An 18,791-nucleotide genomic window follows, 5' to 3' on the forward strand; every position below is an offset into this window, starting at 1 on the left:
GACACTAAAACCAATCAGTGTAATTGAAAGCAGCTCATCTCCAGGGCAGTAATATCAGGGCACGTTTCATTAATCCTTTAGTGGTCCAATTCATAACAGTCTAACGCAGTATGAGTCCCAGTGTAATTCTCCAATCAGTGGGATCTGCACAGCACAACAAATGCTGATATGATGAAGTCAAAAGTGGCTCAGTGTGACAGCATTTAGACTTTGTCATGTTCGCTTCAGGAGCTAGGTGGCCCGGCTTTTCACTGATTGGCTGTGTTTACTTAACTAGTCCAAAGAATAAACTAGAAATGTGCTAGTTTACTTTCTTGCAGGGACTTAGATGAGAAGATTAATACAACAGTTTGGAGTGAAAAATAAAGAAACTGTTAGCTTAGCACACAGTTTGAGTCAAAGCTGAAGCAGGTACTGCTCAGCTAAATTAAGTGCTAGTTAACCTTCAACCTCACAGTGACCACAAGACTACAGAAAGGCACTGGCCTCCGGCAGGAAATAATGAGGTCAGTAACCACAATATATAATCTCAGATGTGGGTGAGTGTTAATAATGAGATATTAATTTATTTCATTATGGAAAGATTGGTGCTGAACAGCAGTTTAAATGGAACAGGTACAAATGATTTAAAAAAAATAACCCAACAACACAAAACTCTATGAGTGAAGGAAACAAGGACACGAATGATACAGGTGCAAACATTCGGTGGTTTGTGATTATTAATTTGTGATAAATTCATTTTTAGAGTGCAGTGTGTCCCAGGTGGTCAGAGCAGACGCTGAAAGCAGCTGAGTGGCCCAGTGCGCCGGTTTAGCACAGAAGCAATGAGAATCTTACAGATAAACAGTAACACGTCTGTCACATCTTTGATTACCCAACGTTTTCATGGAAGATGCAATGATGAAGACTATAAATAATAAAGGATAAAAAGGGACTCAAGTTGAGCATGTCTATAAGCAACGCTCCTTTAAAAGCATGTATTGGCAATGCCTGTTATGTGGACAATTATTTTGGAGGTCCATCTAAATAAATGGAGAAAGAGCCCAAACTTGATTGATGAAGTAAACCTAACCTGGATCCTTTCAATGATAAAAAACAGACTTGGATGATAAAGACTAAATCTCCCTGGCACCACTGAACTGTACTTCAGCTGAGCGTATGCAACAGTGCAGCAGCATGACTCTAATGTTTCCCAGTTTGGCTGGTGATTGGCTCTTTGATGGCGGAGGCATTTTAGAATACTCCCATTGATTTCTACTCAACAGTCACTGAGTGCCAAGTCTGCTCTCTGCTGTAAATCACGTCACTGTAATCTAGGACAGACAGAAAATGGCCCCAACCAAAGCTTCAAGTGTTTAATAAGGTGGCTGCTATTCACTTTACTGAGCTAAAAGTCATCGGTTTTTGTCTCAACATCTATATTTATTGAGCATATCTATCATTTTCTGCTCTCAGAAACTATTCACATCCTCTGCTAAATCTAATGCTCTATCCTATCCCAAAAATGTAATGGCTTCTTCATTTGGCCAATCACGTTTCATGAAGTTTGGTTAAGGAGTTGCTTCCATAATCTCCACTTTTGCTTTAGTATCAGGCTATGGTTGAATTTATGAAAAGCTAGCTGGTCCACCGTGCTCCTGTAGTTGATGTCAAAAGCTCTAATGTCACCAGAATTCCCATGACAATATTACACAGTACATCCTTTGTAATCGTTTCACTGTTGTCTTGCATTACAAGACCACAGCATGTGTGTAGCCTCACCAGCACCAGTTTAATGTACCTCTTAATATCTCACTTGCTCTCCAGTTGGCACTTGATCAAATGAGGCGCGTATGCTCATGTTTTTAATTTTGTTTCAACATGTGCATCTTTGTGATTATAACCCATTGGTCAACCAGAGGTAAAGGATAATGTCAATCACAGAGGCTCACTGTAGAGGCAGCAGCCCCGTCCTCTCCAATAAGCTACAGAGTGAAGCCATGGGTGAAATGAGGTGCTTCTAAATCCACTGTGCTTCTCTCACAGCGACAACGACGAGAAGCCACTGAAGGGCAGCCAACACTCACTGAGCAGGGAGATCAAAGCGGTGGAAAGCGGGGACAGCCTGGTGGACTACGGCGACGAGGACGCTCAGTTCAACGAAGACGGCTCCTTTATCGGCGAGTACGCCGGGCGAAAGGAGAAGAGGGCGTCCGCTGAGATCAAAGCCACCATTCAGACCCCGGCATGAGGAGCAGAACGGGCCATCCAGTTTCCACGAAAGCTGTCGGAACAAAAAAAGAAAAACAGGAAACAGACATTATTCATGCGGAGCGCAAGTTCTGTGTCAAACGTAATGTGTCGTTGCCAAGTGCACACTGCCATTCTCATTTTATACAGCTCTGTTTTGTTAAGTTGCAACAGAATGACCATTACTAAATACAGTGTATATATAGTGTACATTGTATGTGTGGAGTGTCTTTTTTTATAATTATTATTACTCAAAATTTTAGAGGGCTTTGTTTTTATTTCCTTTCCTTCAGCTGCAGTACTCTTTGTACTCCCCTCTTCGCTGTGCATCGTTATATGCAGCTTCGCCTCTGGTGTCACCTTGCAGCAGGCCGCAGATAAAGTGGGGATATCAAGTTGATATTTTTCAATTGGAACGTATATTACTGACCTTTTATATTTGAAATGGATTCATTGAATATGATGTAAGATGTGTATAAAGGTTTGCTTATTAACTTATTTTTTTCCAGTGGTTTTATACCTGACAGAATAATAAGACAGTTCACATATCATTGCATATTATAAAGACCACTTCCTGCTCCTGAATCTCCTTGTGATGTTAGGATATATTATTTAGTTGTACCTTGTTTAGAAACATTTGAGCTGTTAGTTTAAATCACACATTTACTGTAACAGCCAAGCGGTGCTTCAGCAGATTTGGGGTAAAAAGTTTCAGAAATGTAATCTATTACAGGTTGATATCATTAAATAACTATACGCATAACCCAGTCTTGATTAAATTGGATTTAACCACCAGTGTGTTGAGTTTTACAAACCAAGAATGAGCAGATCAATACAATTTATTGTCAGGTTGTTAAAAATAAAGCTGAGATAGGGGAAAGAAGTAGCCCTAGCATACAAAGAAAAACTTAGGAATGCAATATGGTACAAACATGAAGGATGTGTTGATCTTTTCATTAGTGAGGGCCTGTTCCTTTTTACATTGCTATTTTATTAAATTAGTAATACAATGTCAATTATTTTTTAATGATGATATAAAAATATCAACAAAAGCTAAGGTTTTGTTTTTTTTTCATTTGTAGCCTGCAAATCGAAGCTGTGGCATCGCTATGTCACTGTCAGAAGTACCTGCAATGGATTACAGGCTTCTTTTTTGTCAATCAGATTACTCAGTGTGGTTTTAATATTTGCCATCCACCTGCACCGCTAATTCAGTGTGCTATAGTGAAGTGTTATATTGGTTTTGTTAAGCCCTACTTTGAGTATGCTGCCACTCCAAAACAGAATCACTTCTGTTGTTCAGCATTAACATTAGCAACCTGATCGGGAAAACTGCAGTGTTTTGTAAAAGTTCACTCATTGCATTGCATGTTATAAATGTTAATTGGTGTTTTTCAATGTTATTAAATTGCTTTACTTTCCTACATCTGGGTAATAGTCTGACTGTCTGTCTGGTCGGAGCCATCACTGGCAGGAGATTATTAATGTTTTCGCTACCCGCGGTACTATTTGTAGGTCCCCGTGGACGAATTCCTGACTGAAGTCTCTGCCTTTACCTCCAGCCATCAGTAAAATATGAGTTGAGAGAAAACACTACCTTGTGAAATGTCCTCATTCAATCTGAATAAAGTAAAAGATGTCTGACAAATTGTTCCCATTTGTAGCATGACTTTAACAAATACCACGCCAGGGTCAAGTCTCTGTCTGAGTCGAGCATCTTGTTAGATTACTTCGGCTGTAGGAGAGAATCTCAAGAAATCAAAGCAGTGGGCTCAGCCAGGCACTGGATCAAGAAGCGGGAGCTGTAATCATGTCTGATGGTTGATAGCAGGGAGTGGAGAGTGTCAGTGTGAGGACTCTCACTGTGTGGCTCGCATCTGCCTCAAATACTCACTGAGCGGCTGCGGTTTTCACACGTGCGACCTTCAGGTGTTGGTAATGGACCCTTTGGTAGCCTTCCTGAAGGTCCTCGACTCTGGAAACAATATGAACAGCTGGATGTGTCTGTACACACGCAATCAATGTTGGGTGAGCTACTTACAGAGCTTAATTGTGCAACAGAAGAACACTGCTCTCTGGAGAGAAAGGCGAATTGCATCACAGCTAGTGAAAAACAGAAATTCCTATTAGAGAAATTACTTACCAAAACACTGTAGGCTACAAACACTTGGAATCTATCAGCTTGGTGCAACATTGAAGGTTTTTCACAAGTTTATGCGACACACAAATGCTAATTTACTCATTCACTGGTGGGGACATGACTAAAAGAATTCAATTTCAATTCACTGCAGTTCCATTATAGTTATATGGCACTAATTTACAACAACAGCCACCTCCAGGAGGCTTTATATTCTAAGGTAACTTGCACAAGCTACAATATTAGAAGGAAACCCCAACAATCATGCAACCCTCCAATGAGTAGGTTCTTGGCAACAGTGGGAAAGAAAAACTCCCTCTTAACATAGAGAAACCTCCAGCAGAACCAGTCTGCCACAACAGGTTGCAGCATAACTATGGGATGTCTCAGGATTGCCTGATCCAACTATAAGCTTAATCTAAAAGTAAAGTTTGAGTCTAGAGAGGGTTTCTATCTCCTGAATCCAGACTGGATGCATGTCAGCCACACAGCTATTACGACAGGTTCCATACCAGACCTCCCAGTCCACTTTTGAAAACTAAGTTTGCAGTCTGAGAGCAAAACTCTCTGTTTGGATAATTAAGTACTTCAAGATATGACACGCCCATATTATTTAAGATTTTGCATGTGAGAAGGCGGATTTTAAATGTAGTTCTGGATTTAACAAGGAGACAATAAAGCAATGCTAAATCTGGTCTCTTTTTGCACGCCAGTTAATGCTCTCACTGCACTATTTTGGATCAAATGAAAGCTTTTCAAAGAGCTTTGAGAACAACCTCTTAATTATGAATTTCAATAAGGAGAGGTCACTCGGAAAAACCGAACATGGTTTATTGAGATAGAGCAGTTAATCAACATACTTGACGATTCGACTCCGATGACCCATCATACCTATACGAAGTCCCAGCGGTGATAGGATTTACAGCAGGACCCACTGGTGTCTGGACACTAGTGCTGGTGAAGATGAAGATTCAGGCTTGGATGGAGCTCCTAGTGAGGTGGCGATTAGAGGAGGGAGGTGGGTTGCATGATTGAGAGTCTAAAAGGAGAATGACAACAAAGATGCAGAGTGGAGTGGAGGCTGATTGGCTCAAAGAAGGCAGGCAAGAAGATGATTGGACTAAAGTAAAGATGTCTGTATTGACATTGACAGCATGGGAAAGTGGTGGTGATGTAATGAATAACCTAGCAGGCACATGAGTGATTCCTTATTAAACTAACACATAAGCTTTATTACAATAGTCCAGGCTATAAGTAATAAATACAGGAAGTAGTTTTTCAGCATCAGTCTGAGACCAGATGTTTCTAATTTTAGTGATATTGGCACAAATGAATGAAGGCATTTCTGCATGGTTCCACAGATTAATAAGGGTGTTTATCATCTGCATAGCAATGATCATGTATGCAGTGTTTTCAATTGATATATTGAAAACACTGCCTAAGGGAAGCATGTACAATGTAAAGAGTAATGGAGCCAGCACAGAACCATGTGGAACTCCGTGACTAACGTTTGTGTTTGCATTACTGAATTATTTCCTGTAGTTATTATAAATTTGCATTGTAACATAACCCGAGATGCTTGCACATAATTGCTAGGTAACAGTATATGCCCACATACCAGCACAAATATGGGTAACTTTATTTTTGTACTATTTATACTGTGTGGGAAACTGCATACATACTGCTCGGTTTTAAAGTCAGATCCACCCCCATCTAGTTTCAATTGGCACAATATTATTATTATCCCCCCAAAATGTCACATCCAATGGGTGATGGTGACATCATAGTGGCTACTTTCATTCTTTATAAAGTCGCGCTGCTGTATAAAGAAGCACTCTGCAATATGCACAGAAATGAAACGATTCTTCTACCAACTGTAATTTCACATTACAATTTGTAGACACTTCTCACTTTCACCTGATTGGTCTGAATAAGTCTGCTCTGCCGTGTCCATGTGTGCTACAAGTGCTGATGATATCAGTTAGGAATTTGTTTTCCATTGCATGAGGAAATGGACATGTGCTATGAGAGCATGTGAAAAATGTCAATTTCATCAGTCTCACAATCACTGCATGATAGAGAGCAGACACCTATTTTTAAATGTTAGTAGTGAATTTGCATGATGATATCTCTGCCCCAGCTGAAAATTCCATACACATTATGAATCCCCTTTATAGATGTGAATAGAGGATACTCAGAGGTATTCCTCTGAGTATTAGCAAGTCATACAGGTATTGTATATGCAGGAAAGCTGTGCATATACAATGCTTGCATTCATAGTGAATTGAATTTTATAGATGGTGCAAGTATAAATGGAACTCTGGAATTTGTGGCTGGAGATGCTTCTGATTTTATTTACACGTGAGGCAAGAGAGCAACAGAAACATTACACATAATCACATTTGACTGAGTTGTGTAAATGTCCACTTATGGTTCAGATGTCTGCCTTCTTGTGACACTCAATCTGGAAAATCAACAAATTTAATTCTAATTGTCAGGATTCTCCCTGCTGTTTGAAAGCAGCAGTTTGATAGTTTACACCATTGCTACTTAGAAACCTGCAGCTGAGGCTACTTTGGATCAATTACTGCACAGCAGATTCTAACTGTGACGGTTTCACTGAGGGGAAAAGAAGCAAAATGATCATGGAAAGTTTGAAAAGCACTTTTCGGTTCCATCTAGGTACATTATATTTATCTGTATTGCTTCTGTCGACAGCTTAATACCCACTGGTTTTTCTCCTATTATCTAAAATTCAGCATTTCTCTTGAGCACTGGGCTTAGACACTTGGCATTAGATCTAAGAGTTGTCATAGTTACCCAAGATATTATTATCGGAAACATTATAATAAACATCCACTTATCATGGTTCCAATAATTTAGTATTTCCTCTTAAGTGTATTTTAGTCTTGTCGATTCCATAACCTTAGTGTTCATTTTTTATGTGATTTTTTATAATATTTAATTAAAATTACAAGTTTTATCCAAAACCCTGAACTTTCCATGAACCTTACCAAAATGTTCTTTTTATGGAAAATGTCAGACCCCGGGCTGTACCTTAAGGTCAAATCAGGTTGATGCTGAAATTAAAAAGTGTGTTCTTCACCTTTGTTGATATTTTTTTAAGCAGCAGCAGTAGAACCTCGGAAAAAAATAAATAAAAGCAAGATGTTGGTGAAGCAGTCATTTGTGAGATTATATGCTGACACGTAAACGATTTAGTTCAGTTTTTGAGCTTTGCCAACCCTGGTCTCAGAGCTCCTGCTTCTATTCTACGATCTTGGCCCCTTTTAAACTCCGTCACTTCTGTCTGCCTCTTCTTCACCTTTCCTGCTCTTAAGGAGTCTCATTAATCTGCCGCGCTCTTCCTCTCCTCTGCTCTCTCCTCCTATCCTGAAAGAAATACAGTCAGCATATGTTAATCAACCGATCCATATCTCTCATTTTTGACATGATGAATGTGCATTTAACGTGTTATTTATCAGTGTGTTTTAAACATATACAGCTCATATTCGTTTAACTTTTGAGGAACATTCAGCAAATATGTTACTGAAAGCTTAAAGTTATACATAGCTGAGGGGAGTCACTGCTATAAGTGACAGATGGGTGCCCTTCTCTGGTTCAACATTCAGCTGTATTCAAGTTGTGGTTAAAGAATTGGCCATTCCATTTCTCTGGTAAATATTTATTTCTTTTTTCAGGCTACTCAGAATTAGAGTTCCAGTTTTTATCATAGTGAATTACAGGTTAACCTTACCAAATAAGGTACCCAGCACCAGCACAGAGCTTCAAGCGGTAGTTCACATACAGACCGGTCCAATTCTAGTCTTTATGCTAAGCTGTGTCAAAGTGTCAAACTCCTGAAAACAACCTGTGAAAATCACGTTATATGAAATAGTCACAGAGCAGTCTGAAATCCATATAGTGAATTCACTTGGTGGCACCAGTGACACTAGCGCCGAGGTTTCTCTGACTGTGTGTTTTTCAATTTACAGCTTTTCCAATAAATGTTGCTTTGTCATGGAACCTTGGGTCTGCTATATATGAATGAGTATCCCTGCGCTGTGTGCGCTGGGTCACGGGGTCACATGATTAACTCGAGGATAATGAATTCATGTGAACTCCTGTGCAGCAGCACCTTGGACAAAGGTGAAAAGATTTGCCTATAATTTGAAAGCCATAAAGAACAGCAGTGTGTACTTAACCAGCGTTTTATGCATTACATCCTACATATCATGCCATGACCCCAGTCCATTACAATGGCAATGTCAAAGGCTTAAAAATGCTCTATTGTGTGTCAGTACTTCTAATGGAAAGCGCAGCAGGGAATAGAGGCAAGCCTCTCTCCGGGCATCGCCATTTGTTGAGCGATGAATAGAGGAGAGGGAGGGTCAATGACTTAAAGAACAAGGTGGACTTTTAAGAGCTGCAGTGACGTGAGAGAGCCTTTTTTTCACCAGACAAAGCACTCCAACAGTGTTTCATCTAAATCAAAGTTATAAATAATACAAGTCTCAAATGAACGTCAGAATTGCCTCGAAGGTCTTGTGCTAGAAATAAAAATACGTACATTAAGTAAAGAGGAAAAATGGACTCTTTTATCCTTCAATATAAATTCCCCCCCATGTTCCCAGAAACAATGCTGTAAGGCTGACATCACCAAAGCAAAGGAAACACTGGCTCCAATTAGCGGGGAGGTGATAACACAGCCACATGCTACACGCTCAAAAATTAAAGTACCGTATTATATCTTTAGGGATACAATGGGTTGTCAGTGGGGCGGTACTTTCTGAAATAAGACCATACTGACTCATACCCTTGTGGTTTGTACATTACAGAGACCAGTGTTGATCTTCTGGTGGCAGTTTTGCAGCTTAGTTTATCAACAAATATAAATGTAAATGGACGCATTTCCACAAAGGTCAGTGTTTTGTAGTAGTTAATACGTCATTTTTCATAACATAATTGGTGATATAGGTTACAAGCAAGTCTGGCGCTGAACAGAAATTGTCGCGCTATGCTCCTTTGTTTATTGTGCATAAATAGTGAATTGTACTGACAGAATATTGCGTTTCGCTTCTGTTATTACCACGGTACATTGACAAAAACATATACTTTTATTCACAGGATAAAACAGTTTTTTGTATCACTAATTGCCCAGTACGATTACAGCATACAATATTATTGTCACTGCTACATTTCTGTAATGCGTACTAGAAATTATTTCCACTACTAATTAATTACCGTTGAGCTCAAAGGTTATATTAATAAACGGTTAACGAATGTGTATTTATGACGACGATTTGTGAGACTGGTAAACTTACGATACGTACGATGGTCTTTCGTTCTACACGGTGCATTTCAAGGTCCTGTACCCATCCGTCGGTAAACTGTACCTGGGCTTGCTGCAGTGACCTGAAGTTACTAAAAACTTCATGAGTGTGTGCACTCACTCCAAGAACCGTATAATTATAAATCTGAGCGCGGTGAAAGTTGGGCAGCACGCTGATGTCTTTTGTCCACTCTGTGTGCTCCTAAGGGTCTGACCCTTTCACTCCTTTGATTTTTTCCTCGTACCTTTTCTTTGCCTTTTCGTCGAGTCTGTCTTTGTACGGTCCGGCATTGTTCTCCTTCGTTTTGTACATTCCTCTTTTGGGGGGCAAAGAAAAAGCAAGAAGGTATTGAAACCGGCGAATGAACGTTTTGCGGTGCTGCAAATGCTTGCATTTGATGCGGTACTTTGATTGTTTTGCCACGGGTTTCCGGCATGCAATGCGCGAAAGTCACGTGGTCTGTCAATCTCTATAAATATTGCTAAAGTAGGTACCTTTCACAGCTTGTGAACATACATACGTATCTTTTTAGCCCTTGAAAAAGTACATAGTTAACTTGAGATCCAGTAAATAGCCATAGGAATTACTTTCTTGTAGGGACAGAATTGGAGTTTTATACTAACCTAATATTTGAAAAAGTATCGCCTGATGCCAGCTACTATGTCTCGAGCCACTCACCATTTCTTATATTTAGCCTGGGAAATGGTAAACAGGTTCGGTGAATTATCCTAATGTGTAAATATACATGCAAATATACTATAGAAGGCAAAAGCTGTTTTTCTAACAAGGCTTAAAATAAATATTTGATATGACCACCTCTCTGTCGCACAGCCTGAATGCTCCTAGTCATTTTTTTCTCCCGTCTTCTTCTTCAGGACATTGAAAGCTCTTCTTTGGATGCTGGTGGACTTTTGTTCTGTTCTCTGCCAAGATGACTCCATGCCGCTTCATTAATGTTGAGGTCCGGGCTTCTGAGGAGGCCAATTGATGATTGACAATTTTCTACTTGTGTTTTTCTAGGTGTGCTTTTACTGCTTTGGCAGTGTGTTTTGGATTACTGCCACAATGACAATGAAGATTTGCCAATTAGATCTTGGATATAAGCATCTGACTGGTACAGTCATGGTGGATCAAAATCTGATGGTACTTTTATGTTTTCATAATTCTATAAATTTGATAAGATCTCCAACACCACTGGCTGAAAATGCAGCCCCAATTCATGACCGTGTTTTACAGACGGCTGCAGACACTCACTGCTCCTCTATATGTATTGTTTATGTTTTAAACCACAAATTTCCAATTATTATTCATTACCCTCCTCGTTTCCCTTTCATCAGAACGGTTTCTTCACATCCACCCTTCAACTGCAAGCGTTTCTGATTTTTGAGGTGAACAATAGATGGATCAGCTAAAGGGCCAGACCTCTTCCTGTATCAGGTCTTTGCTGGATGTATTCCTATTGAATAGTATTTTTGTCCTATGTGAATAGTATCTGCAAGGACATGACTTGCAGATACATAATGTACATTTCAGAATTATACAAAAAGGCCTTTTTCAGGGAAAACAAAATGGGTTGACAATATAAAGCTGTTCTGCAGCAATGAAGGTTGATCAAGCCTTGAAAGCTGGTGCTACTAATTCCTACAGGTGCTCCAACTTTTCTGGAATACTTACAACCCCCTCTGTCTGCATAATAACACATAAAAGTTGGAACACACTGTGGTATCATACCCTCGTGAGCATCAGTTGAACAGTATTGTACTGCAGAATGTATTGTATTGATATAAAATGGTTAGAAAAAATCAATTAACAGTGGAAGAGAGACAGACCATCATAACACATAAAAATGTAGGTCTTTCCTACAGAGAAATTGCAAAGAAATTCAAGGTGTCAGTGAGTACAGTTCCTTCACCATCAAACGGCACTCAGAAACTGGGAAACTCTGACAGGAAGAGATCTGGCAGACCCAAAGCCACAACTGAATCAGAGGACAAGTTTCTGAGAGTTAACAGCTCGCGTGATAGGCGGCTCAAAGGACAACAGCTTCAAGCACAGCTTCATAGTGGTCGTAGTAGCAAGTCTCAGTTTCAACTGTGAAGAGAAGACTTCGAGCTGCAGGTTTGACAGGACGAGTTGCAGCAAGAAGGCCATTGTTAAGATGTCAGAATAAGACTTGGCTTGCCTGGGCCATGAAACAACAGCATTGGACTACTGAAGACTGGAAGAAGGTGTTATGGACTGATGAATCAAAATCTTCGGTTCATCACACAGGATCTTTGTAAGCCGTCGAGTAGGTGAAAGGATGGTTCCACAGTGTGTGGCATCAGTGTGATGGTCTGGGACTTTTTGCTGGATCCAGGGTCAGTGACTTGTACAGAGTGAGAGGCAGCCTGAACCAAAGCGGCTACCACAGCATTCTGCAGCGCCATGCAGCACGCTCTAGTATGCACCTAGTTGGTCAGGGGTTCATCCTACAGCAAGATAATGACCCAAAACACGAGTCCAAGCTATGACAGAACTACCTCAGGAAAAAAGAACAAGATGCTAAGCTTGAAAACATGGAGTGGCCAGCACAGGCTCCAGACTTAAACCACATCAAGCTGGTTTGGGATGAACTGGACAGAAGAATGAAAGCAAAGCAACCTACAAGTGCCACATTTGTGGGAACTTCTGCAACAGATATGGGAAGAACTTTCTGAAGAATATTTGACTTCTATTGTAGAAAGAATGCCACGGGTGTGTTCAGCTCTTATATCTGCCAAAGGGGGCTACTTTGATGAGTCAAAAGTTTAGAATCTATATAGCATCTATAAATTGAGTCCATGATTTCTTTTTTAACTCCAATTGCTTATTTTTAGTATACTTAGCCAACTTACACCTTCTTTATTCCATTTTTCACAGTCTCAGCTAAAGAAATGGGAAAAAATATGTGTTTTTGCAGTATAGGCTGCTAGTAACAAAGTAATTAAAGAAAAAATAATAAGAAAGTCTGACTCCTTGGATGCGAAGACAGCTGGGATAGGCTCCAGCTCCCCCTGCGACCCTGAAAAGGATAAGTGGCAGAGAATGAATGGATGGATGTGGCTTGAGACTTTTGCACAATAATCAATATGTTCCTTGAAAGACAGGTGTCCTCATAATGAAGATTTCTGCATGTTTGGGTGGAGTATTAAATATGCGTCTCCAGTATGAATCCGGCACTAAATCCAATTATTCATTGTTATGTCTTTTATCAACAATGAAGTTTAAGAAACTCTACATACTATTTTTGAAGAGTTTCTAGTGTTCCTAAAATAGACTTTCATGAATTAATTCTTCCAGCAGTTTGTAGTGGCATTAATAAAGCACCTTTTCAACTGTTCACATAACTCTGGTTCGATTCCAGCCTTTGATGGCTCTGCCAGTTTTTGGGCCATGATTCCCCCCGAGCTATTCCAGTATTCCTTGATCTGTTTCCTCAAGAGACAGAAATGTAAAGCCCCTTCCTGGCCTGCTGCAGTCTCCATCACACATCAGAAGTAGAAATTAAACCAGTGGATGTCTGATTCATACAATCAGGTGATGAGAAATTCTGCGTCACAGTGGCAGTGAGGAGCTCTGCTCTGTAGAGCAGCATTTTACTTGGAGTGCTGTTGAAATTCCAGTGCCAGCACAGGCCTGCTACTCTTTCAGAGTGCTCAGGCGTCTGGGACATTTGTGGGACTGATCTCAACATATCACACTTGTGCTGCAAATGAATTGCTCCCTTAGGTCTCCAAAACTGTCAGCAACTCACTTTGTATGAGAGCTTCATTCATCAACACATTTTTTTCCCTGAGAGCAGCAACTTTTGAAAAAAAAAAAAAAGGGAGTCGAAATGAAGCAAAACTTTTTTTTTTTTTGAATTCCTGATTCGTCCTTTTCGCTTAGTTGAATATGCACACAGGGCTGTGAAGTATTTGTGCAACTAAATTAGGGCCTGTCGGGCTGTGACATTTCTCAGATCAGGTAATTTAAGTGTTAGCACTTCTAGAAGCTAGTTTCATCTTGGAAAAAAAACAAGAAACAAAAAGCAGTGTACATAAAGAGGAACAATCCCCATATACAGATTTCAGTTACACTGATAAAATTTAAAGATGTTCAATGCATTTCAGTTTCTTCCAAAACTGGCATGACTGAAAAGGCTTTACTCTGGCTCCTGTGGAAGGGGCCCTTGAGGAAAACATGAAATATTGAGCGCAGTCTGAGATAAATGTCTGAATAAAAAGATATCAGGCACAGGAAACATATTAATCTATTTTATAAAAATGGGTAACCAAAAGTTCAATCTAAAATCTGTGAAGTCACCCTTGAATACATGTTTTGTTGCGGCTAACACGGTGGACATCACCAGAAAACTGCACAGTAAAGTTTTTAGCAGGGTATGAAACTATAATGTTAAAAAAGCTACAGCAACACCAGAATGAATTTCTCCAACACCTCCAGCCACTGTTCATTACGAGTGTATTAAATTTATTTTGTTGTTATGATCATCCTTTTCTCCTAAACTGAAGTAAACGGAAGGACATTACATTTTCTTGTACTTTCTTGAATGTATTTTAAACCATGGAAATAAACATGATCCTCACCGTTTCAGCCCATCTGCTTCATCATCAAGGTTTCTCCACATCTTTAGAGCTTCACTAAACAGTCATCTGAGTATACACTTCTTCAGACAAGAAGCCTTTTGAACATTCAAGCATTTACACAGCATTTATTGTATGACACTTCAGCGCTGGCTACCTTGTGACCCTACTTGAGAAGCAGTTGTGAGAGTAATGATGATTACACAGAAATGTCAACTGTCTGGGCCCAGCACTTGATGATACGTAATCCAAACTCTCAGGCAGCATGCCACTGTCTTTCTGGGGACGTGATAATTTAGTGGAGAGGTGTGGGAAGCCAGGAGTGCATGAATTTCCTCTCGGCATTTGCGGTGGTGCTGTGAGAGGGCCCGGTGCAGACTGACATATCTAGCACAGACAGATGCTGAATGTGGGCTCGCGTGGCACCGTTTTGGAAATGTAGGCTACGGGGGAACACGTGGCGGGGCAAAGGTAGCAGGGTACCCAGGAGAGGCAGGCAGATGGGCTTGTATTAGAACATCTCAGATAGCTCTGCATCTCACTGGATGCATCCCAACACAGCCAGGTCAGAGGAGTGAAGCACTGGCCTCTTTGGGTCCAGGTGGCTCTCATGCTTGACCTCACTTCTCCATTTATCTGCAGCCATGTGACCATGCCTTGCTTTGTGCTGCAAGCAAGGCGACACCTTATTCTTCAAAAAGATGGCTGTTATGGCATTTCAGATATGTGTTTATTTAGATTTTGGAAGAATGAAAACACAGAGTGATTTTGGAGTATAGTAGCACAAGTACTTGATGAAACACAAAGCTCTATCTTTAGTGTAATCGTAATCAGATTTTTTTTCTTTATGTTTTTCTATAACACATTACTGTACTAGGCAACTCACTTATCTGCACGATAGGTGGATGGAAAGAAAGAAAATCAAATGTCCCCTTTTTTCCTCTTCAACTGCAGGTCACAACCAGCTCACTTGAAGTTGCAGTCATGGCACAGGAAACACATTTGAAGAGTGAAATTAAGAACATTATTATTTTTATTGAATGAATGGATAAGGACAAGTCAGCAAATGGCAAACTCCACAAACTGCTAGTAACAGCTATCCACTGCTGCATCCACTCACAGCAAATACACTGAAACAGCAATGTTATATTAAAACTGCTCAGGGTACGACGACAAAGGCTGAACTGTAGATGATGTTGACGTTGTTTTCATGGACAGCTGAGTTTCACTCAGACCATCTCAGATTGATCATATTATGGCAGCGAGGAAATCCGCGGCTATGTTTTCTAATACAGAGTTTAATAAAGTCTCTGATGCAACACGTTCAGCATGTAGTCAGTAAGCATCAATCAGGTCAGTGGTGTGAGAAGTGTGCTCCAGAGGAAGAGGTCAGTTTTATTTTAGAGTTTGTTTTCAGCAGCATGCACTTAATGCTAACCTCTTTTTTGTATCTAAAACAGTGATGAGCAGTTGGATTTGCAGCGTTGCAACATTTGTAGTTTTTCCACACCTGCCTGTTTGTACAGTAGAATCACTGTGAAGTGCACTCAGGCTCTGTTTCACAAATTTTGCTCTTTGTGTTTATACTTCAGCAAAACAAGTGTTCAGTGTTTTCAGTGGGGCTTAGGTTTCTGCAGTTTCTGCAGTGGATCTCAGGCCACTCATCAACACAAAAGTAATGTAACAGGTTACTATCTACATCGAGTAATTAAGTAACCTGACACATGAAATATGTCAGTGTGAGTAGCATTGTAATATCTACCTAAGGATTGGTAACTGCCATGAGTCATTGGTCTGCAGCCCAAGTAGTGTTAATGAGTTAGCCAACAGATGGCAACAGCAACAGTTTCCTGCCATCTGATGGCCAGCATACATTCTCTATAGCATATACAGGGCATCTCACTGGATGCCTATAAAGGACCCTAAGAACCTTCAAACACCTCCTGAGCAGCATATTAGGCTCACCTACTAAAGCATATTCACTATGTTGACTAGTATGGCAAAGATATGAGTCAAAACATGCTACGTGAAGTCTATACTGGATGTTCCTTTGGATTAAGTAAATACTAACCTGTTAGGTAAGTTTTCTTCTGTTTTATTTTTTGCCAACTATGGTCTGTGGAAAATGACTGAAGCCTGCATGAAAAATCACAAAGCGTAAAGATGATGTGATCCACTAATTATTATATTTGTGACACTGTGTTGTGTTTCCATTATGCCTTGTGTCAGTCAGTGTCAGCTCTTGACAACTGATTACTTCTCTCCTGTTCCCAAACACACTATTTTAAATGAAACAAGTATGAAATAGAGTGAAATGAAGCCTATTAAAACTACATCAGCAACCAGCAGTCACTTCCAAGCCATTTCCAAGCTGCTCCGTTCCACTGTGAAAATGCTCATTATACACTTCATGATTACAGCTCCAAGTCTGTAGGTGCTACTAAGATACTTAAAGGTGTGATCATGTCGAGGACAGCCCACATGTTGTTAGTGTGTACTGTCAGCAGTGGACAATGTCAAAAATACATGGAACAATTAGTAATATTGGCCACTCTGGCTTATGTTCGTACCCTTGTAGGTCCTTCGGTTTAGCCTCTGTCAGAGATCACAAACTGTGCTTGCCTTTGTTTCTCATGGGCGTATTTTTGGGCTTCTTTCTTGTTTTAGGGTTAATTCAGCCCCGTTTCTGTTCAGATTTTTAACCAATCAGTGTTTGAGCTACACAAAGCATCACCTCCACTGGGCTGCACGATGATGACTTTTAGACAGATTGCATGTGAGCGGTCTCCAAAGTCTTGCATAGGCTCAAATGCATTCCAGTGAGTATAAGTGAATTTTCATAGGCCTGTTAGGCCTACTGTGAATTTTTTTCCGGGGGTGGGGGGTGGCATCGATGGTGTTTCTCTCTCTCTTTCTTTCTTGTGTCATTTTCGTGTGAAGCTGGTGGTTTGCACTCTGCTCAGTCATCAGGGACCGCTCAGTGATAGCTGAGCGAGAGATGCCAGCAGCGTTTGTGTGGCTGTTTACTTGGTGGAGAGGAGTGTGTTTGATTATTTGACTTATCTTTTTTTCATTAGCATACAAGTTCTGCTTCTGAGTTTGTTTTGTTTTTGATAGAATAAAATGGTTTAGCCATCTCTCGACTCACTGATAAAATTCACTTTTATTGTTGCCTCCTGTATGCCTAGACTATTAAACACTTTTAGGCACTCGTAACATTGACAAAATCCCCAAACACACGAGTTAACAGCTCTGCCCTGATTTTGGCACACTTACATATTTAAAAAAAGGGCTTTGGAATCACTTAATGACATGCAGGGTTAGCAGCACTGTTACCAGAGTTGCGTGAGTACAAAACTAAAAAGATAAATGACAAATACAACATTAAGTTCTTAAAGGGCTAGCCCATTTAATATGACCCACATTAAGCTGTAAAACGAGTCACAACACAAATAACATATAACGGCCAGATTAATGGATAATATTAAGAAGTCAACAGTTCAAATGATGATTAAATTACAAGCAGATGTTCAGAAACAGTAAATATCACCATGTTAAGTAAATGATAGAGAGAGAGGAGAGAAAAAAAAAGGGTAATCGACCAACTGCCCTGAGCTTGTGTTTAATATCAATGCAATTTCAGAGCTGCTTGTATTATTTACTGAAATGCTGTTGAGGGCACTGAACAAATTTCCTTTATTGTCCAAATGGCTCTTTGCAAAGTCCTGATTCACTCTGTTTGGGTTTGACAATTATTACCCTGGATACAGTGTCCTCTGCAAAGGACAAATAGACTTCTAAATGTAAGTGTGCAGTGCTACATATGTTAATGTACCGTATCTGTTGTCATAAGCTTTTCAGGGCAGTAGCAGTTTAATCTACGGGCCATCTGGGGGGAGTGTAATGGAGATAGCCAGATTAGAATTTGTGGGCTTTTGATGCATGTGTTAGCAACTCTCCTTTAAATAAAGTTTTATTGCAGCTCAGCTAGGAATTCTGGGAAATCTGCATGACCTAATGATATTTTACCTGTTCTACATTTCATTTTCGGGGCAAAGAAAAAAAAAGATAAAAGGGGGGAAATAACTCAAAGTAATGCATCAAATGTGCAAGCAAAGCAGGATGAAAACTAATGCTCAAACTAATGAATAAAGCTAATTTTGCAGCAGCCGTTGGCTTATGAACCTATGAATCCAATGCCCTTGCTAATGCATGCGGTCAGCAGACCCACTACATGGCCAATTCTGTCCCCATTAAATGTACGTAAGTTATAGAATGGCTCTTTTAATTTCAGTAATTTATGTTATCCTATAAAAACAGCTGTAGTGCAATCAATCAGGCAAAACCTCTTTCTGACATTGTGCTCGGTATGAAGCGAAGTGTTTCCCCTGGGCTCCGGTCTCAGCTCAGGGTAAGACTAATGACTCCCTGTCTTGAGTGGCCTGAACCTCGCTTTGGCCCTTTCCTCGGGCTCCCAGCTGCTACAGC

At 40.1% G+C, this 18,791-nt stretch overlaps 1 protein-coding gene across 5 annotated transcripts in view; it reads left to right on the forward strand.

The window, feature by feature from the left end:
* The window catches only part of chl1b (cell adhesion molecule L1-like b), a 43,627-nt gene extending 39,759 nt beyond the window's left edge, over positions 1-3,868 (forward strand). For all 5 annotated transcript variants that reach the window (XM_063474777.1, XM_063474778.1, XM_063474779.1 and 2 more), the window contains one exon: positions 2,026-3,868. In XM_063474777.1, coding sequence (XP_063330847.1) covers positions 2,026-2,230 — 205 coding nt within the window. In that variant the 3' untranslated portion in view covers positions 2,231-3,868. The remainder of the gene's footprint in view (positions 1-2,025) is intronic.
* The last annotated feature ends 14,923 nt before the right edge of the window (positions 3,869-18,791 follow it).

The sequence above is a fragment of the Pelmatolapia mariae genome, linkage group LG5 (assembly GCF_036321145.2).
Source record: "Pelmatolapia mariae isolate MD_Pm_ZW linkage group LG5, Pm_UMD_F_2, whole genome shotgun sequence".
Lineage (NCBI taxonomy): Eukaryota > Metazoa > Chordata > Actinopteri > Cichliformes > Cichlidae > Pelmatolapia > Pelmatolapia mariae.